At 43.8% G+C, this 22,923-nt stretch overlaps 1 protein-coding gene across 5 annotated transcripts in view; it reads left to right on the top strand.

The window, feature by feature from the left end:
* The window catches only part of LOC147905051 (uncharacterized), a 154,076-nt gene that overhangs the window by 39,458 nt on the left and 91,695 nt on the right, over positions 1-22,923 (top strand). For all 5 annotated transcript variants that reach the window (XM_087389688.1, XM_087389697.1, XM_087389712.1 and 2 more), the window contains 4 exons: positions 3,893-4,056; positions 7,884-7,962; positions 8,084-8,188; positions 8,554-8,610. In XM_087389688.1, the coding sequence (XP_087245814.1) occupies positions 3,893-4,056; positions 7,884-7,962; positions 8,084-8,188; positions 8,554-8,610 (405 nt within the window). The remainder of the gene's footprint in view (positions 1-3,892; positions 4,057-7,883; positions 7,963-8,083; positions 8,189-8,553; positions 8,611-22,923) is intronic.

Genomic DNA, 22,923 nt, shown 5'->3' with positions numbered 1-22,923 from the left:
TAAAGGGTATAGGTGGCTTCTCCTCCGATAGAAGCCCCCATCCAATGGTGGGATCCCTCCCTCGAAATGAACTGATCACCTCGTCCATTCTATGGATGAGGAATGCCGGCTGCTTATGACGTGTCAGTCGCTGTGAAATCCGCTGTCCAAGCAGTAGGGCTGGAAGTCATTTTGCCAAGTTGCTCACATAGATGGGGTCCAGGGCACGATCAAAGTGAACCTGTACACGAGTGGGCATGGGGGGGACCCTCTTTGTGCTGGCATAGTGGTAGAGATACAAAAGGCTAGGTACGAGTGATCAGCACCGGCCCGACACCGTCATAATTCACCCTCTTCTTTATCTTCCTTTTCTTTCTTCTCCCCCCGGTCCTGATCTCCTATCTCTCGGATGATCACCCTACCATCTCTGTATGCAGCCCATTTCCCTGCTTTTCTTGCTGCCATGACGTGTACCATACCTTCCCTCCGGTGTTCCTGCTGTAGGAGGGTGAGGTCATCGTCCAGGTAGATCCGGGTTCCTTTCAAGGTCACCCTTGTGCTCATGAGGGTCTTCCTATTCATGGCTGTTCGGAGCTTGATCACAAGTGGCCTTGTGGGTGCATCGGGCTTACCAACTCTCCAAGCTTTCTCACATGTCAGGTTCACACCCATTTTGGTGAACAAAGCATTTGCATCTGCCATAGGAGTATCTCCTATTGTGAGGCCTTGGACTAACACATTTATAGCTTTATTGTTTCTCCTTTTATCCTTCTCTAGAGCATCTGAAATGAACTCTTTCTTGGGGACAACAGTACCTTTCTTGACCACATCACTCCATTCCAAGATTGCAGCTTCTCCTTTCTTGATTTTCTGGGTGAATTCAGCATGTTTACCCTTCATAGTGTCTTGCAAGAATGCCAAGTCTTTTCTGAGTTTTTCATTCTCAGATTTCAGTTCATTTATGATCTTGCATCCTTCTTCTGACTTCCCCTTTGCCCCTTTGAGCTGCTTCATTTGTTCCCTAATGATGTTCAGCTCCTCATGTAGGGATGGCTGGAGCTCCCCTTCATCTCCTTGTGTGTTTGCTTTCAATTTTGCATTCTCGTCTTGAAGACTAATCACCTGAGCTTCCAAGCTCTCTATCTTGGATGTAAGAAAACTGTTTTTCACATCCATATCCCGTATCATGTCCATCTGCATTTTCCCAAATTGTTTTGCCCATTTTGCATGCATTTCTTCTTGCCATCCCTTCATGTCGTCATTCATTTGAGCTCATCCTTCTTGTATTCTTCCAGTTTCGTTTGTAGGCATTCAATTTCAGCATCTTGTAGCTTACATACCTCTTTGATAGTAGATAGGCATGCTTTGACATTCCCATCCTCTACTTTCTGCCCTTTGGTCCAAATTAAGCTGTATTTTCTGTCCTTGTCCCCTTTGGTTTTTCGATCGGGTGAGCTTTCCACCGCCTCTTCTTTTTCTCTGATTTTTACTGATTTTTTCTGCTCTTTGGACTGCCCACCACCTAAGGGCTGCCCATAGCAAGTATTTCTTGACTTGATTCTTGATTTTTGCAGGTCAGGAGCTGGTTGGAGCAGAGGTATAGGGCTGGAGTCGAGGCATGAGGGCTGTAAGGGCTGTGAACCTTGTCTCGGTGGCAGCCTCTTGACGTTGGCGGGTCTGGAGCAGCGTGAGCTTAAACACTAGGTACAGGGGGGGCCTAGTAGCCTGTGTGGCCTGCGCAGGCCCTTGTGGCCTGCATTGCTATATCGGACAGAAGGCGGGGGTGGCACGATAGAGAGGCGTAGTAGATGGCAGGGGTGGCGCAACAACAGGTGGTGGGGTGGCGCAGTAGGTCTAGGTGGCCCGATGGCCTGTTACCAGTTGCGCAGCAGCAGGGAGCCCACACGGGGGCTAGGAGGCAGCCCACAGGGGCTGGGATTGATCACGCAGGCCGGATGGCCTGTTACCAATCGCGCAACAATAGGGAGCCCACGTGGGGGGGCTAGGAGGCAGCCCACGGGGGCCTAGGTTGATCACGCAGGGTAGCAGGCAGCCCGCGGGGGCCTAGAGGGGCTGAGAGAGAGAGAGAGAGAGAGAGAGAGAGAGAGAGAGAGAGAGAGAGAGAGAGAGATGGCGTCTCCTTTTTGTTGTAGGTCTATTTAGAGTCCTGCAACCTCTTCGAACCCGGTCTTGGGTGCCGTGCCTCCCTTGGAGCCGCCTTGTCTAGGGTCCTATGCCCTTCTTGCAGCCCCTTCTAGGATCCCGCGCCCCTCCATGGACCCCCGTCTAGGGTCTTGTGCCCTCCCTACAGCCCCATATAGGGTCTTGACTCCGTGGGGCCAGCTGATTCATGCTATTTGGCTAGAATAACTCAGTGACCATGCTCTGAGTGGAATCTGGATGTACACCCTGATCTTGCCTATGTGTCCTAAGCAAATGCTTTGGGTCTCGAACGGCCTCATGAATGAAGGTGCCAGACACCTCTGATTTGGGTAAGACATGGAATTGGAGAGAGGGCTGAAACCATACCTGAAGAGACAATGGAAACAACCTCGGATCTCATTGTACACAGGTCATCTAAAAGCGAAGTGCTCCTGTGATTCCATCTCTTGCCCATCACATAGTACAATACAGATATGACGCTCTCTAGGTATGCCCGCAGCCTGCCCACTCTTAATGCGTCGTCAGTGCGAAGAGACATGAAACTGCCTGATCTATATCCTCAAGCAATGGAGGACGTAGATCCATATATATCCATGTGGGCCAATGAAGCCCTCCTTTGAAAGCCACAAGCAATGGTCCCTGTACAAGCTCAGCTTCACATGAAACTCACTGGCCAGCTAGGTCCTGAATGTGTGTAGCTGTAAGTGATCCTCTCAGATAACCTGGTTGACCTTGTAATATGTGAGTGGAGCAGGGGGGCCTCAATGCTATACTGAAAGGGGGGTAGTGGAGCCCTAGGCTCTTAAAGCATCTGCGTGTACATGCATACAAACACCTTCGGTCACTCTCAGTTGCCAAGGTCATGGTTGAAGATAGGGCCAGCCATGGTAGCCTGCGTTGGCCTGAAGTATAAGAGCCATAGTCATTGACTTTGTAGAGATATGTGATAACGTGGAATGCTGCATCAAGCTGTAGTGGGAACCCTTTGAACTCAGCGAGAACTATCTGATGTGGGATTGACGACTTACTACAGATCATCAATGACAGCAAGTGAACATGAAGCCTCTGCTCTCGAGTCCAATCTGCTTGTGATAAGTGGCCCCCCCAACAAGGACTGCCATACATACCTGTTGGATGGAGCAAGGAGTCGAAGAGAAGAGACTTGGTCCGGGGATCCTAGAATGCCAGTGAAAACACTGCTGCTTGAGTCTAGCAAGTGCAGCATATCCATGATGCGACAAGCTCTATCCAATGTGTAATGCTTTCTGTGCATGGCTGCTCGGGATGTGTTGAAGATCATGACCTTGGTTTTGCCAAGGTTGGCCTTCAAGTCATGTCTCGTAGAATGCATGAAGTGCATCCAAGCATTGTTGGAGTCCCATTGCTGAGGATGAGAGTAAGACCAAATCTACATTCAGCTCACTGTCCAAGTCCCCTTGTCTCTAAATGCTATTCATGTTCAAGTATTTCAATGCATGTGTAGGATAATCATGTGAATTTATTTTTCATGGGGTGTGTGACGAGTCAAACTTTTGTGACAAATTCGAAGATAATTGTAAGTGTATGAAAATTAACTTCAAGTGGGATTAGTGAACATTGATTGGGCAATATGCTTTAAGTGCATGGCACTGACATAAGTTCTTTCTGTTCCATAGAATACTGTTTTCAATTCAGGAGTCCGCTGTTCCTTGTTCCAAAGTACCTTGAGTGTATGAAAACCTCATTTGTAGCGCTTGATCTTGAATGTCAGGTAAGTGATGCAGCATACGCATGGGGTCTGGTTGGAACTTTCACAAAGCAAATCCATGTCCGCATAAAATCAGACACTTCCACAGTTTTGAAGCTTCAATGTTTATTCCTTAAACTCCGGTCCATCATGGATATTCCCCTGCTCAGGATATCTCAGTGTGGCAGGTTGGTTGTATCTTTTTCTAATCAGAATGTTGAGTGAAATCTGTTATTCGTTTTCTTGGCTGGCTATTAGGGCATTGCATTCGCTTTCATGCTTGGGATTTTTATCAATTATATATTCGATACGATACTATGGTCTCCACAAGGTGTGAACTGGTCAAGTACAAAATATGCTCCACGTAGGCAGCCAAGGAAAACTGAGCTCAAGGCATTTGCCAAAATCTGCTCTAACTCAGCTAGTTCCCCCTCTGGAGTGCATGCTTCGATGCATACCCTGAGACCTTTTTTATCTCTGTTTTCACTGTTTAATCTCTGTTGTGAGATCAACTCCTTGAGGTGGGACTCTTGGGCATAAGCCATTGTCCTAACGACAATGCTGCCCCATTTAGCTACCCTTATCATTCTCCAAGTACAGCGTGGGAGCTCCCAATAAAAAATGGTGACGATGATAGGCTAAACCTTTTTGTAGTTGGTCTCAAATGCTCAGTTTCGGTCCTCCTGTTATTTGTAATTGTTGCAATCAAAATGCATTTACAAGGCAGGCATGCACAAATTGTGAGTGTATCCTTACCAGACAGCCTCTAAATAGAAAGTTGTTACAGGAGGAACCCCCTCAGAAGCCAAACAAAGCTCTTTGGACTGTTGCATGCCTGACCACCTTCCAAATTGACTATATACTATCAATCTGGAGCGATGTTGACCTGCGAACATGAAGGTGCAACCATCACTGATTCAGCCACTGCCATCCATCGGTGGGAGTTAATGTGACGTTGTGGACCCTTGTCCCTGGTTGATGTGCAAGTGGAGCCTGTTTGTCTTGGGGACCCTTTGTGATGCTCTTTGACTGACAGTAGGGGGAGGGAATGTATTCCTATGGGTGGGAAAGATGTCTCGGGGGAATACAACCCTCAAGGCACAGACATGGGGGGCCAAGGTTGTCCAGCAGGAGGCAGGTGCCATGGCAACATGCATGTGGGGGGTGCAACGAGTGCAGAGAAGGGGGAGGGACAAGCACACAAAGAGAGGCAAAAAAGGCCTATGTGAAATACTTCATGTGATGTATTAATGAGAGGCCCAAAGGGCCTATGGGAACAAGTCAAAAGTTGATCATGGATAGAGCCTTTGGTATGGGAGCTAGAAGTCTTTAGCACACTGTTGGATGGCAAGCCTTAAATGATGCACGCTGTGTGCAGTCTGCAATCAACCTGAGATGTAACACTTCTGGAATACAAGCTTGAGCATTGTCTTTTTATTTTCGATTGCTATTATTTCGTGCAGAAAGACAGTTCATTGTTAAGCGTTTCATTCTGCTTGTATATCGTGCACTAGGCACATATTCATAAAGTCAAATTCATCGCACACCCCTAAAGATCTTATGAAAACTGAAAGTGAACCGAAAAAGGAAATGCCCACTTTGATTGTGTGTGTAGTCCCTGAAGGGGATCCTATCAGGTACCAGCCCTGAGTGATCTGAGCTCTGTGCAGGCTCAACTTGGGTCCTATTGGGAGTCGGGATGTCTCTGAAACATGGTAGTGGTCTGCTTGTAGGAAAAACTTGTGGGTGTTGTGAGCCATCTTGGAGGTTTGAGGCTGTAATTAGGGTACCTCAAATGGAGCAAGAGCTTGGAGGTCCTGTGTCCCACTTCTCTGCAAATCTGGTATCTCTAGAGCACATGCTTGCCATCTCGTGCTTGTACTGTCTACTGATTGTGGGATCCTCTCTGACAAAGAAGAAATTTGTGATCACCTATTGTCAGGGTTTGTGCAGTTGTAGGTCTCATAAGTCTATGTCCATGTCTGTTTTTGTTTGATACAAAGGTGCAACTTGGTCTGGGTAATGTCCATGTCTGTTTTTCTTTGATACAAAGAGGGGAGTGCAGCATTTGTTTGGGTAATGAATGGTCAGTCTCAGATCTTGGAGTCTGTGGTCGAACAAGCAGAGACATCAATCTTGGATCTGATAGTACCTAGGACATCTCAATAGTATATGCTCCCTCTGATAGTACCTGGGACATCTCATTAGTATATGCTGCCTCTGTCTCCACTCATGTGTATCATATAAAGTGCATAGTCATGTGGCATCAATTCCACACCTTGACTTCTAGGGGATAAAGACACCTTAACACGAGTATCTACCTCATGTGAGTATAACATAAAATGAATAGCCACAAACTACAGCAGTGTCGTGTGGAATCAATTGCACACCTTGATTCCTAGGGGATATAGTCACCTTAACCAAACGTAGAAGCTAGAGCCCAACTCCTCACCGAATCCGTTCACCTAGCTGCATAAGACTCATTCTCTTACACAATCAAGGTGTCTTTGGAAGGCCTACGTTGACACCCTTCTATGATGCGTGCACAAGATGTAGATGACATTCCCCACTCTACCAGCTCCCTGTTCGTCACCACATCACACGTGAAAGAGGCCACTTCAAAACTAAGGATTCCAGAGCCAAGGTTCATGAAAGCCTTCAAGTGATACTCCTAGCTCACCGTCAAGAAATGAGTGCTCTGATCTTTCCAAATGATTTGTGAGGCACTCACAAAGTAGGAGACCCCACTGACTCAGGTAACTATCAGCCATCAGGGTTGGCCACTTGACGGCCAAGATGTATGGATCTACATTGATATACATATAAATGAGTCTGCTGAGTGAGTAGGCTTGAGGTCCACTGGAAGGCAGGCTTTGTATCATACCACTCTAGCTGAGGGGTGGAGCCACTAAGCAGGCATCAACGCCCATGATGAATACAAAAGAAAACCCATAAGCCTGATCATAACGGCGTCGATACATAGAGAGAAAACTCATTGAGCTCATGAAGTGGGGGCCAACGGGCATCAACCCTAGGAGGGGGGCGTCAATGTATATGGTTGCTTTATAGTTGAGCTTGTAATTGCTCAACTCCAAGCTCTTGGCATTGCAGATGATTCCAGTGAAGCCTAGAGGAACTTACTGCAAAATTCCCAAGCATAAAACTCTTTGCGGGAAAGTAATTGGTTGTAACAGATTCCCTAGTCCAAGCGGGTTGACCTCGCATTTTCCTAAAATGAGGGTGTGCCGTTGCTGGTTTTCTCTGTAGTTTTCAGCTTCTCAAAATCAGACCAGTCAGTTGTGTCATCAAGGTTACTACGTGGGGCTGCTCTAGAAGTGAGACAACTTTTACTGAGTTTAAAGGCTATGTATCGTGCTGTTGATTGTCCAAATAGCCGTATTCATCCTAAGAATACTTCAGGGAAAATTGCAATGCTGTCTTGGTAAATTTGACAGCTTGCATAGGTTCGTTAGATTTTGACAAGCTATGGGGGATCTATTGACTGTTTTTCTTACTTTTTTGTTGTTTCATGTAAGCCTTGGAGTTTCTCATCAGTAGCTATCCCCTTTGCTTATAAATTTTGATTTTTTTGTTCGGAGGGAAGATAGAGACGTTTCAAACTGTACCCAGATCTGAATCGGTTTTCAGATGCCTTTATTTTCCATATTCAATGGATAATCGGCTTGTAAAGAACTCCAGTAAATAATATAGCTTGTATACTTTGGTTTTGAAAGATCCGCCACTCATGTCTATGAAGTTTCTAAGAAAATATTAAGGATACTATGTGCTGTGAGCACAGGTATGTTGCAGATTATATTGACAAGATTGCCACACACTTTTGAAGCTAGGTGTGAGATCGTTTGTGAGTAGAGTTTTTATTCTACAGTAACAAACAAATTACTTTTTGCGTGACAGAAAGATGATGAGAAAATTTGACCTTTCAATATTATCTCCAAAATCTTTGAAATTTGGCTGTTCTCTTTTTAATTCCTGTCTTGGATTTTTTGAGCTGCAGTGAAGATCTCTTCTCAGTGTCAGAGTACTATTCTTCAGAACTGATAGCCTATGTACGTACTGTGCTGGACATTATACCGGTATTGTTCTGCCTATTTGTTTGTGCCCTTTTAATTCAAATTTTGAAGTGTCCTTCTGTCTTTTGTGCACCTGGTTACTTCCTCTTTTGTAAAATGTTTCTTGCAATCGACTTGTTTGCAGGTTAGCATATTTAATATTTTGCAGGATGTTGTGTCAAGGCAGACTCATCAGTTGTATGATTTACCGGGCCGTCTAGAAAAAGAGAACCTTCGAGATTTTGCGCAGGTATAGGGCTTTTTCATGATCCAATGCTTGGCCGTTTACCTGGAATTATGCAATGGTCACGAAACCTTTAGCTGTACATATCATGCATTCCTGTTTGTTGCAACACAGAATCACAGAGGTATGATCTTGTGTGGTCTTTTGCAGAGACTACATTACCAAAAGTCTTATAAATTAATTTGCCAGCTCTGGAAAGAATAATGTTTTCTACAAATTAAGGCTTTTTATCAAATGCCTGATATGTATCTTGCAACTGGTGAAAGGGGTTTCCGTGTGTGCATGAAGATTTGTATTAATATATTGCTTGAAGGTGAACCACATATGGTTGAAAGAAAGGTCTTTTTGACTCATGTATAGCTATTATGCAGCTTGATGATCGGTACTTGCTGGCCAAGGAAACCCATCGAGTTTCAATCCTGTCTCAGGTATTCTTTGTAATTTTGAATGGTCACTACTAATGGCTGATTGAAGAGAACTTTATCAATTTTGTATGCTCATTTAAACCCTTACCCTCCATCAACTATGTGTGGTACAATGCTTTTTGTTTCTATGGGCACTCATGCATTGTCTAAGAAATCCAAAGGCAGTTTCAGGCTGAAATACTCTTTGTACAGGATGAGCGTATTTCGATAACCCTACTTATTCCCTTCAATTGGCATTTCCTGGCAGGCTTGCCACATGGCTCGATTTTGTCAACATACATGAACAAATTTGTTTTCAAAGCACGTGTTGAGGTGCACCCAATGACGTATTGTACCACTACGATGAGCGAACTTTATATGAAACGTTAGAGGCAATAGTTTTAGTACAAGGTTGTTACAACACCACATATTCTCAACTTCCAGAGATGTTCAAGGCATCAATGTAGTTCAACTTGAAGATTCTCTCGAAATAAAACCTATCTGTCCATCTGCCCTCACGAGTGCATGCGCGCGTGCACACACACACACTTTTTTTTTTTGGTGAAACCAAGAAAATTATATTATGAAACATTCATTTACATCAGGGTAGTACTCAAAAGGAGAGCCAAAGCCCTATCCATCAGAAGCAGTAAAAGAAAAGCTGAATACAAGAAACATCCTAATCTTCCTCATGTAAGGCATCATATAAAGACTGCCGCAATGAGGCTCGGAAGAACTCATAAGGATGCTGAAGGGGAGAATTCAGATATGCTTGATTGCGCTGCAGCCAGAGGGTCCATAAGGCCCAGTATCTGATCCAGTGGAAGAAAAGAGAATACTGTGACAAAGAAGCTGATAGTTTGCCATACATCCAGAAAAACCTGTAGAACCTGTGTGCTGGAAATCTGAGAGATAAGAAATAGGAGATTTTGTCTAGAAGGTCTCTGGAATATGAACAAAACCACAATAAATGCAGAATAGTCTCAGAAGTAAGGTGACATCTTGGACAAAGAGGTGAGGCTATCCGTCTTTGAGCCAATTTCACTCCCACTGGAAGAATACCAACAATACATCTCCATAGAAAGAGTCTTTGCTTCAATGGCATTTTCAACTTCCATATCAATTGCAATTTTCCTTTCCACCAGGCTAATGACTTGTTCAGATGCCATAGAGAATTAGCATGATGGGCAATCCAGGGGGGAGGTAATATCAATCGATAAGCCTGTATAGAAGTCAATAAATGCAAAGGCCTAGAGGATATGCTTGGACTTGAAGACTGAAGGTGCCAATCTTGAAGCCTGTCTCTTACATTCAATGTCGGAATCGGAACCAAAGGGAGTAAGAGATTAGCAATAGCTTTCCAAATAGGTCTATGATGCATCCCCAGATTGTATTGTCGACATGCTACTGGAAAAGTGAGAATATTTCCTTGCATGTCTGCCACGTCATCAATGAACCGGATACCCAATTTCATAAGATTGTAAGCTCTGATGGGTTGTTGAACATCAAGGGGAGAGGAAAACACAGCACTCCAATGAATACTTTCCATTCTGAGTGAGGAAGCTATAGAAGCAAGATGGGGAGACCATTTGATGTGAGAGAGTACTTGCTTCCAATCCTGAATCAAGGAATTAGAAAATGGACAACCAGGGATTTTACCTTGAAATTTGCCGAGTACTACTTCCGATGGATCAACTAGCCAATGTCCATAAGCATTTGTGCGCATCTGACCACACAAAATTGCCAACATGATAGAACAAGGCTGCTCTTGTTGAAAAAATGTCTTGAGCATAGTGATCTTTCTTGCCAACACATGAAATTTGATGTTTATTATATTCAAACGACCATGCATTCTTCGTGAGCAAAGCAAGTCCATTTTCAGCAACCGTAAAGCTTTTTTATGAAGCTTAGTTTTCCAAAAAATCTCCATGGCTTGAGACATAAAGGAAGTGAGATCTCGAGATGACCAATGTAATAGAGGAAGGTAGAACTGGACATAAGCTAGAACAATAGACTGGACAATTCGAAGCCGTACATGCAGAGGCCAAGTGGAGATCTTCCAATATTCTAATTTGTCCTGAATTTTGTTTGACACCCATGAAATTTGTTGCTTATTGCTGATTTTCCAGCCAATGGGATAGCCCAAATGTCTTACTATGTTTTCCGGATAAATAATCTGGCCACAGGATAGCATGCCAGTCACAATGCTTGAGAGGCAAGAGTTTTGATTTCTGAAAATTAATTTTAAGACCAGCTGCCAACCCAAAATCTGAAAGGGTATCCATCAAGAGGCGAATCTCCAAAGGACTGTTCTTTGGCATGAAGAATGGATCATTTGCATAGGCCTGTGCAATGAAGGGTCGTGAACCAAAAATCTGAAGCCCCTCTAACTGTCCAGTATCAATCATGTGATCCATATAAAGAAGCAAAGGATGTGAAGTGATGACATAAAGCAAAGCACTGAGAGGGCATCCCTGTCGAACTGAACGTTCGAGAGTCGAAGACTCAGACAAATGATTCCCTATAAAGCATTGTGCAGTGGAATCTGAGTAAAGCCAATATATGACATTAACTAGCTTTGGCCCAAAACCAAGTTTTAACATGATTTGAGAGACATAATCCCACTGTACCGTGTCAAATGCCTTCGCCACATCCACTTGCATGACCAACACATCTTGATCTGAATATTTTGCATATTCCATTGCAATGGGAGTGTTAGAGATATTGTCATGTATATGCCGTCTTGGAACAAAACCATATTGCCTGGGATGAAGTCCATCATGAAGGATATCCTTTATCTGATGTACCAACATTTTGGCAATAAGTTTGTATATAACCGGCATCAAAGTGATGGGCCTCCAGTCATCCATAGTCTCACATAGAGGTTTTTTGGGCACAAGCTTAACCAGACCATGCTTCCAAGCTGAGGGAAGATGTTGATGCTGCCAGGCTACATTAATGAACTTCAAAATTGGACCCTTCAATTCAGCCCAAAAGGCTTCAAAAAATTCAACCGTCAGACCATCCCAGCCAGGGGATTTATGTTTACCCAAATGCTTAAGGGCTTCATCCAATTCAACATCTAAGAAAAACATTTCCAGCATTGAGGCTTTTTGCAAAGAGACAATAGGAGAAACAAGCTCAGTAAATCTGTTCCGAGCCAATGCAACCTGAGGTGTAGAAGAAGATGGCTGAGAAAAAAGAAGCTGAAAACGATCCAGACATTGTTTTTCTAGCTGAGATAGAGTCTGGGTCCAAAGACCGTTTGGTTTCCTGACCCTCATGATAGATTGGCTTTGTCTATGTGCATGTGATTTCGAGGAACAGCCCTTATCTAGCATAGGTTTAACTCTGGCCCTGATCTGCCATTTGGACAGCTTGCGTTTATCATTGGCATCAATTATGGAGGAAGCACAAGACAATAAATGCTGCTCAGAAGCAGATAGAGACCTTTGATGGCTAATCTGTACCAAATACTGCTTGTATGATTTTGCCCACTGGATATGTTGTTTGGTTTCTGCCATGTACCATCTTCCATATTCCTTAAAGACATTTTGAATACGATGTATAAAAGAGATCCAAGTGAAGTCCAGATCCTCCTGAGCATGGGATAACAATGGCCTGCAAGCCAGTCTGATCATATGCTGGAATTTTTCATGAGAAAGATATAATTGATTGACCTGTAAATTTCTAACTGAAGAGAGCTGCAAGTCATCCAAAGGCATTCCAAAAGAAAAGGTGAGCCAAAGTGGAGTGTGATCAGATAATTGTTGTGAATAATCAGTCCACATTTGACATGTATATTCATCATATTGCTGAGCATGAATGAGATAATATCTATCAAGCCTGGCCCAATATTCTGTAAAAGCATTATGATGATATGTAAACTGAAGGGTGAGTTGCTGTCCATAAATCTGCAAATTGAAGTGATGATGTCATATGTTCCCATTGCTGGATTTCAGAGGGCAGCATATGGGATTTATGCGTGGTATTGTCCTTCCAGTGAGGAGAATTGTTGAAGTCACCACAAAGTAGAGCATTTGAAGACCAAGGATATTGCTTTATGGAGTTCCACATTTGAGCTCTGGAAGCTGAATTTTGAGAGGCATACAAAGATCCTATTTCAAAAATCTCTCCATTGATCATACATTGAATAATCATCCATTGTCCACCAAGATCATTATATGCTATCCAGGGTTGCAGATCATGTTTGGCTAAAATGCACAGTCCAGAGAATTGTTCAGATCCTGAATAAAATATATCATATCCAAAAAAAAACCCATGCTGGCCAGCAAAAAAATGCTGATTATGCTCTTGCAGACACACAACATCTGGATGAGTTGTATTTATATAATGCCATAGAAGCCTCCATTTATTCTGGTTGCAGAGGCCCTGTATATTATAGGAAATACATTTAAGAGAAGCACGCATGAAAATATATACAAGAGATGAACGGTCCTCCAAAAGAACGGGAGGCATCAAGCCTCTGCCATTGCCACAGGGTCTTGCTGACCCTCAGCATCCAATTCCCTGATTATATCATCTTCTTCACAAAAGGGAAGAACTTTCTTGATTGCATTAACCCATGCGTTTGAGATGGGGTTGCTTGAAGAGGTAGAAGATTGTCCTGGAGAAGGAGCAGAGGCATCCCAATTACGAGATTGGAGAGGTCTTTGTTTGAGAGGCACCGTCTTCTTTGCAGTCTGCCATCCCTCATGAGAAGATGAGTTATTTTCCCCTAACTTGCTTTTTCCTTTATCCTTATTTTGAGCTGAATTGCTCCCTGTATGAACTGAAGGCTTTACTCCTTTAGCTTCAATCTTTTCCACATATGTCTTCTGACCTCCTTTATTAGATGGCAGAGGAATAGCTGCTGGAGGAGGAGGATGAAGGATAGAGGGACACTCCGAAGCAAGATGCCCAAACTTGTGGCAAGAGAAACAAGCTCCAGCAAAAATGCCCCATTTTAAAGTGAAATATTTCTTTCCCAAATTAACACCCTCAATCTCAATTGCAATAGAGGAGGGGGTCGGTCTATCAGTATCCCATAAGATGCTAAAACAATTTTTATTACCTGTGGGACGAGGGGGACAGATCACTTGTCCCAATGTCAGCTAAACCTGGAAGCTCTGTTCTCATGTAATCTGGAAAATCAACCACTTCAACCCATACAGGGCAATGATGCTTGATGAGGTTCTGATAGTCCTTATTAGGGGACCAGGGCATGATATGCACCATTTGTCGACCAAAAAATAAAGGGGACATTTCCAGCATCTTTTGTTTTGTCAAGGCATCCAAAAGGTGAACTTCATAAAATCCTCGGGAGGCAAAATAGACTCCTTCTACATAACATCCACCTAGAAGAGAATTCACCCATTGTCCCACATCATTAGCAGAGGGTATTTTGCCTGGGAAAAAGATGATAACTGCAGTTTGAGAGAGCTTCTTCAAAGGATGCACAAGAGAAGGCAACTTCATTTTGTAAGTGAGTTCCGGAGCAGGTAGAATCCATTCTCTTCTACTTTGTTGAAAATCATCATTCAACATGTTAAACACATAGGAAGCATCTTCAGATGAAGAAGCCATGGGGGGAGAGGTTTCCCTTGATTGTCTTGTGGGTTTAGGAGAGAGTGCTCTCTTGACATAATACTTGCTTGCTTCTGCCATGGAGGCTAAGGGATTCAACAGATATCAAACAGAGATATTCAGACGGGGCACGAAGAAGGGCTGACAGGCTGTACGGACGCTGGACTAACGCACTGTACGGACGTACGGAGAAGCTAACGGACTGTACAAGCTCATGGAGAATATCTCGATAATTTGTCAAATCAGACCTGCATATTTTTCAAAATTGCTAAAAAAATTGATTGGGGAGCCATATATGCCAGGAACTTTACCTTTAGCCATCATGGTCATTGTGTACTTCAATCCAAATTGTGAGAAAGGTCTCAAAAGTTGCATTGCTTTGTGCAGAAGGATTGATCTTTGTAAATTGGAAAAGAACACACTGACTCTAGATTTCTAATTAGGAGGGATAGTAGGACGAGAACCTGCAACACTAGCTAAGTGGTCAGTGAACACTTTAGCAATATTATAGTCTCCACATATTTGATTAACAGGTTGCACGAAAGGACTGACAGGCTGTACAGGACAACTGACAGGTAGTACGGGACAACTGACAGGCAGTACGGGAAATTTGACGAATGTACGGGAAGATTGACGGTGACAGTACGCAGGGACTGTACAGACTTAGGGAAGGAAGACTGCAGGAAAGGAACGGTCGTGCAGGTAGGAACGGAGCCCTGTTCCAAGACGAGTAGGTAAGCCAACCTGGCGCGGTATGCCGTACGGGAATTGTACGACGGCTGTACGGAAGGACGGACGGGGAGATTGGCACCACGCGATCTCAGACAACGCTGATCGGCTTAGGTAGCGAGCACTCAGACACTCAGGATCTTTCTCTCCGTATCACACACACAGTATCACACACACACCACACACACTTTTTTTTGTGAAACCAGTAACTATATTATTAACATGAAATCAATGTACATGACATTAGACTCCAAAAGAGAGCCTAATGGAAGAACTCAAAAACAGTCAGAAAACACTTCAAGGCTAGTAGCATCCAAGTCCCTCGCAGCATAACTGTCATATAAAGATTGCTTGAGGGACATTCTGAAGAAAGCATATGCCTGAGGAAACTGTTGTTCCATCCTAGAATGCAATCTCTGTGTCCAAATAGTCCATAGAACCCAAAAACGAGCCCAGTGAAAGAAAAGGAGGAATGGAGACATTTGAGATGAGAAGCATCCAAACATCCAGAAGAGTTTCCCGAATCTGATAGAGGGAAACCGAAGCCGCAGCAAATGAGAGACATGAGTGATCAATATCTGAGAGTGCGGGCAAGACCATAACAAATGGGGAACTGTCTCTCGGTGATGAGAGCAACGGGGGCAGGAAGGGGAAGCAATGCGACGTGCTGCCAATTTCACCCCAATGGAAAAAGCTCCCACTATACATCTCCAAAAGAAAAGCCTCTGTTTCAATGGCAATTCAGCTTTCCAAATTTTCTTGAGTTGTGATTGCCACCAAGATAAAGGCCTATCCAAATTCCAAAGAGTGTTGGCATGCTTATCAATCCATGGCGGTGGAAGAAGAAATCTGTAAACCATCGAGGAGGCCAGATTATGCATTGAAAGTGAACAGGTAGCTGGAGATAAGGAAGTCAGCTTCCAGTCCAGTAATCTGTCTTGTACAAACAGTGGAGGAACAGGAACAAATGGCTGCAACATAGTTGTAAGTATTCTCCAAATGGGCCTATGATGCAGACCCAAGGAGGGGTCAAACAGTTTTTCTCTGTTCAAAAGGCAAAGCCCTGGCTGTCTCACATGGTAATGCTTCTTTTCATGTGCCTTTGTCCTCTCCACCTCAGGGGAAGGGGGAAAAAAATTTGACTGATGGATGGCAAACTCCTCGCAAAGTGATCTCCCCCAGGCGACCTTTGCCTTCTCGGACTTGGAGTGGTGCATCCTCTCATGGGAAAACACCTGCTGAAAACTCTGGTGTTGGCTTGACCTGGGCTGCTGTGACTGCAAATCGGACCTTGTTTCCTGAAGAAGTTGCTGCACTTTTGTCCTCTCCTCAGGCTGATGCTTCATCCTAGGGCAGAGGCCCGGACATTGAGGTGGAAATGCAGACGTAGACAGCCCATTAGTTGCTGTACATACCTGTCCCATAACTGTAAATATGCTTGATCATCTGAAGTGTGTTACTCTCAATGTACAGGGAATGTGTGATGGTCGCAAATGGAAACTGGTCTGGATGTATATCAGGCAATTGCAGCCTGATATAATTGCTTTGCAAGAGCATAATCAGCATATGTATGCTGGTCAAATAGGCCATTTTGCTGGTTATGATATCTTCTATGCTGGAGAGCACTCCTTTTCTGGTGTGGCTTTTTTGGTAAAGCTCGACCTTCAACCTGTTGTGGCTCTCAATGATCGCCATGGTAGATGGATTATTGTTCAATGCCTTGTTCAAGGGGAAATTTTTGAATTTGCATCGGTTTATGCCCCCCAGTCTTCTCGTGATAGAGCTTTGATCTGGGCTGCCATGCATACTTATCCATGGCGACAACATGCCTTCATTTGTGGTGACTTTAATAATGCCCCTCAATCGGGTGACAACACCTCAGGCCACACTCATATGCTTCTGAAACACAGGCATGGTCTGATTTTTTGCTTCAGTTGCGCCTAGTTGATCTCTGGAAGGAATTACAGCCCATGCTTCCGGGTTATACCTTTCAGCATAATGCTCAATCTTCTTATCGGGCACGCTTGGACAGATGGTATTAGATTGATCCACAGCATTGTGATGCCTTTACTTGTCAAATTTGGGTTGATCATGCTTTCACACATTCGGATCATGCTCCTCTTTGGTTGAGGCTTTCCTTACATGAATTTCCCGCTGACAGATTGCCTCTTGCCGAAGGCTTTTGCTGATTAATAATAGTTATCTGGAGCATGCTGACTTTAAAGCCTTGGTCTCTGATGCTATTCAGCCTCTCTCTCGTGAGATACGCATTGGTTTGGATTATGCCTGGCAAGCTTTTGTTACTCGGATGCAAGCAGTTATTCGAGATTATGGCAAATCCTATATGCAAGCCACAAGGGAGACTGTAGCACATGCCAAATTTAAATGTCACAATTTGACTGAGCTTGCTCATCTTCACCCTTTGTCTTCAGAGGAAAGCATGCTCTTATGTCAGGCTCAATTCTCTCTTCAATCTAATGATCGCAGAAAGCTTGCTAAATGGGAAACTCGATCCAGACAACGGGCATTTTTGGATAAAGGCTGCTCTTCCAAGCAATTTTTTAAGAGTTTACACTACAAAGGACAGGCTGCCAATATCTGTCGGATCCAGATGCCTGATGGTTCTTGGTCAAGATCTTGTTCAGAGCTTGCTGATTTAGGTGTGCAGCGCTTCTCCACTCATTTTGGGCATCTGGATACTCTTTCTCCTCGGGTTGTGTCTGCACGTCAGCTTCCTTTGCAGCATGTTCATCCAATTCTGTTTGATGCTCAGGCTTTGGAACTTGAACATCCCTTCACTGAAAGGGAATTGTTTGATGCACTGAGATCCTATGGCAGATGGAAATCTCCAGGATGGGATGGTCTCACTGTTGAATTTTTTCTTGCATTCTGGGATCTTCTTAAATTCACCTTGCTGCAAATGGTAAATACAGCATGGCAAAATCAGCAGATGCCTTTGTCATGGAAAAAGGGTCTTCTCAAGCCGATTCCAAAAAAGCAGCTATGTGATTCATTGGGTGATTGGAGGCCAATCACACTCATGCCAGTCATTTACAAGATCATTGCCAAAATGGTGGTTGATCGGATTAAAGGTTATTTGCATGATGGGTTGCATCCCTCCCAATATGGCTTTGTTCCACGTCGCCATATCACAGATAACATTGCCAATGCTTATATTGGGATTGAATATGCCAAATACACGTAGCAGGATGTTCTACTCTTGCAGGTAGATATTGCAAAAGCCTTTGACACAGTTCAATGGGATTTCATCTCACAAACTATGCGAGCTTTGGGGTTTGGACAAAAAATGCAGCATGTTATTTACTGGCTTTACAGAGATAGCAATGCGGCTTGCATTATCTCTGGGGATATCTTGGATGAGTGGACTCTTCGTTGTTCGGTCCGCCAGGGATGCCCTCTCAGTGCTTTACTGTATGCCATTGCTACTCATCCTATGCTGCAATATATTGATCATCTTGTGGCTACAGGATCACTTCATGGCTTGGAATTGGATGCTAATCGCAGCATGGTTGCTCAAGCTTATGCTGATGATTCTTTCTTTACCGAAGAATACGCCCCATGATCTTGGTGCCTTGATGCAGGCCCTCTCTATTTATGGTTTGGCAGCTGGTCTTCATGTTAATTTTCAGAAGTCTAAGTTACTCCCTTTGCATTCCAAAGACTGGCATAGTCTATTATGGCGTGGGGATATCATTCCACTTACTCAGTTTGTTCGTCATCTTGGTTACCCTTTGGGGTGGGAACTCACTCGCCGACAACAAACTGATTGGGTTTTGGCCAAGCTTCGGAAAAAGCTTGAGTATTGAAAACTGGCAACCTGGCCTTTGCATGTTCGTCTAGTGCAGTCCATCCTTGTGGCATATATTCAATTTTACTTGCCATTGATCATGTTCACTAAGGCAGATCTTACATCTTTCATGTCTGTCTTTATGGAACTCTTCTGGTGATCCAAACATGGCAGAAAAAGTCTCAGGTTGCTTTCGATGCATCACATTTGTTCTCCCAAGATGCATGGTGGATTGAACATCATGGATATTCATGTGCATATTCTTGCCCACAGGGGGAAAATGTTGCTGCAATTTATGCAAGGTGATCAGCCTTGGGCTCTTATGATTAGGACTCTTGTCACTCATATCAGTATCTCTACGTTTGGTCATTGGCAACTGGATCACTGGGATTTCTTTTTTGGCTGCACTGATGGGACTTTGCCTGGATGTCCTTTTGTCTCCCGCTTGCTTCTTGACTGGAAGCATGTTCTTTCTCATCTGGAATGGAATGGACGGCAATCTTTGCTTGGGAATTCCTTGAGAGTTGAAAGCATTCACTGGTCGAAAGTCTTTCAGCCTCCCTTGGCTTTACAGGAACCTCGACGTTCCTACTTTGTCTCGTGTTAAAGGCATCACCTCTGTTGCTGATGTTATAGATGATGCTGGTACTGTGCTCCCCTTTTCTCTAGCAGCCACTACATATGGATTGGGCTCTCATTATCGTCCTTTGTGGCGACAAATTACTTCTATGCTTTCGCCCTTTGTTCCGATTCCTCCTTTGGAACTCTAGGACCGACTGGAAGATTGGACTTTGACTTCTCTAGGGTCCTCTTCTCGTCCTTTGAGGCTATCTCAGATTACTATACTTGCATTGTATAAAATCCTTTTGCCTCAACCTTGGGTTTCAGAGAGAGGTGATTCTGTTTGGCGAATGCATCACCCAGCCAAGTGGTGGAGGAAAAGATTACAGCAACTTTGGGCCTATAAAGTACCGCAACAGGTTTTCATTTGGCGAGTTCTTTTGGGAGTGTTTCCATCTGGACAGCTATCAACTCATTGACACATTGCTCCTGCACTTTGCCATGGATGTTCTGCTTCTTCGGAGACTGTGCCTCACTTGTTTTGGCATTGTTCGTGCTCTCGTGAGTTTTTTTATCTGCTTCGACTGCAAGCGAGATTCCTATCTGTTTTGGCATTGTTCGTGCTCTCGTGAGTTTTTTTGGCACCTGCGAGCGAGATTCCTATCTGTTTCGTCTGGGAAGTTCTTCTAGCTATTTGGGTTTCATCCATCGAGATCGGAGTTTCATCTTTTGTTCATTTGGGTTCGCTACTGGGCACTATGGACTTTATGGACATATAGGAATTGTAAAGTCTTTGGTGATCCTACTTTCTCTTTGTTTGGCTTTTTTAGGCGTTCTCTGCAGCAATCTTTCTTTGATTGCTTGCAGACCCGCTGAATAGATCATGAGGTCTTTTTGGCATATACTGAAATTTTCAGTTGATGTAATTGTAGAACCTTTCTTTGAGGTTACTACACATATAATATAATCAATCAATGATTTCACCCAAAAAAAAAAAGTGTGTGTGTGGGTGTGTCTGTGTGGTGTGTGTGTAGTGAGAAGGTGTATGTGTGTATGTGTGAGAGGGTGTGTGTAGTGAGAGTGGTGTGAGGGAGAGAGCCCTTGCTCTAGCCTTCCCATCAGCTCCGGAGCCTTCCCAAACCGGCCAGTTTGCTTCAGCTACCTGTTGCGCTACTTCAGACCTCAAAAAATGGCGTTTTGGAGCATTGAAGACCTGCTGTACAGCCTGCCATAGTTCCGTACAGGTGTACGGCCTATACGGCCTGTCTCGCCTTCTTCAGGTTGCTGTTTTCAGTTGACTCCCTGCTCTTTGGGTCGATTTTATGCAGGGTTTGGCTCACGGACTGTTCTCTACGCTGGTTTTGAAGGCTCTCTGCTCCCCTCTCTCTCCTCTTGGGTTTATGGGTCCTGTGTACTCATCCATTGCCAAAATCTTCACTCTTTTTCTGAAATTTAGTTCATCTGGGATTTTTAACTGGTTTTTTTCTCTTTTTCTTCTACAGATCTTGTCTTTTCTTTTCCTTTGATCCCTACATCTCTCTTTCTCCTTCTTCTCCTTACAAATATAGTATTTTCCTCTTCTCTGTGGGCTGTTTTTTTCTATACTATCATTTCTCAGGCACCTCCTTTTTTGGGTTCCATCTTCTTTCAAAGACATGGCTGAATATTCCTATGAAAAAACTTTTCAAAAGGATCGATCAGTTCAATGCAAAAAACAAAAGTAGGCAGTAAGGATTTGCAGACACAAGGAAAGAGTGGAAAGACTCTATGCCATCGGTTGGTCTCATGGTTGAAGTGAATGAAATTGTGGATCCAGTTAGAGAATATGCCAAAAATGCAGTTATTTTATTTTTCTGAGGTTTGATGCCACCTGCTGTAGAGGTAGGCAACTGGTTGACCTGCACACTAGCTGGCTCATTTGTTCGAAAGGTACACTATGCAGCCAGAGGTTTTTTTGAGGTCATTATGGTAGATGAGATTCACAGGCAAATGCTTTTGGAACATTCGCCCCTCTTTTTTGGGCAGCAAATGGTGCACGTTTTGCCATGGTCACCCACAAGGGATTTTTAGGCTTTGATCCGACATCGATGATCGGTCTGGGTTGAAATTGTAGACTACCCGCAATGCATGGCTTCACTCTTGCCTAAAATTGCAGCGACTTTAGGCAAAGTGGTTTGCCCGCCAAGGCCCAATGGCAACTCAAATCGATATCCCACACCAGAGTCTTATTCAATCACGGTGAACAATGTTGACATGGGAAGTGTTTTTTATAAATTGAAATGGGGATTATTTGCAGGGGCTTGCTTTGATTGTAAAAAATTTGGGCACATGGCTTCGTAGTGTCCAATGAGTGAGCATAAAATGCCTCCTACCACTTTGCTTGTTCAATTGCCCACTAAGGATGCTCCTGCCTCTATTGGGAATAAAAATAAAGGTAATAGACAGTTTTTTGTGAATCAGGATAAAGGCAAAGCTCCAGTGGTTTCAAATGGGAATGTTTCTTCCCCTTAGCCTCCTGCTATTCAACCCTCAGCAAAAGGATTGAAACCTCCAACTGATGGATGGCAAAGTCCAAGAAAAGTTATTTCTGTTCGACGATCTCCACCCCCTCGCACTTGGAATGGTGCATCTTCTAGTGGAAACTCCCCCGAGGTCAATTCAGGAATTGGGATCATGTGGGCTGCAGTGACAGCTAGGAGAACCCTCTTCCCTGAAGAAAAAGTTGCTGCTTTGCTGTCCACTCCTCAAGCGGATATTTCTTCTCAGGGAAGAGGCCCTGACCCTGAGGTAGAAATGCAGGGTTGACATCCTGAAGGTTGCTGCTGTACATAGCTGTTAAATATCTGTAAATATAACTGCTCATATCAAATGCTTTACCCTTAATGTTCAGGGGATGTGTCACAGTAGGAAATGGAAATCAGTGTGGCTGTATATCAATAGATTTCAGCCTGACATAGTGGCATTAGAAGAACACAATCAACATGTCTATGCAGGAAAGACAGGTCATTATTGTGGCTATGATATCTTATATGCCTGGGAGCATTCTTTCTCAGGTGTAGTCTTTTTGATCAAGCATGAACTTCAGCCAGTTATTGCCTTAAATGACAACCAAGGTAGATGGATTATTCTTCAATGCATCATTCAAGGTGAGGTGTTTGAATTTGCCTCTGTCTATGCATCTCAATCTTCTCGGGATAGAACTGCAATTTGGGATGCCATGCAACAATATCCATGGAGATATCATGCCTTCATATGTGGGGATTTCAATAATGCTCCGCAACAGGGTGACAATACATCAGGACATACTCATATGTTAACTCCTGAAAGGCATGCATGGTCTCAATTACTGATGCATCTTGATTTGGTTGATCTTTGGAGGGAATTGCAGCCTTTGTCACGAGGCTACACCTTCCAACATAATGACCTTCTTCTTATCAGGCACGTCTGGATCGCTGGTATAGTGTAGCTCCGCAACAAAATGATGATTTTACATGCAAAATGTGGATTGGCTATGCCTTTGTGCATTCAGATCATGCACCTTTATGGTTGAGGTTCTATTATTATGATATGCCAGATGATAGACTGCCTCAAAGGTGACATCTGATTGTGAACAATAGCTATTTGCAGCATGTTGTTTTCAAGGCCATGGTTAC

Source organism: Dipteris shenzhenensis, chromosome 2 (assembly GCF_047967505.1).
Source record: "Dipteris shenzhenensis isolate YYH24624 ecotype China chromosome 2, Dip_SZ_1.0, whole genome shotgun sequence".
NCBI lineage: Eukaryota > Viridiplantae > Streptophyta > Polypodiopsida > Gleicheniales > Dipteridaceae > Dipteris > Dipteris shenzhenensis.
The sequence above is the reverse complement of the archived record's forward strand: the minus strand, read 5'-3'. Positions and strand labels throughout refer to the sequence as shown.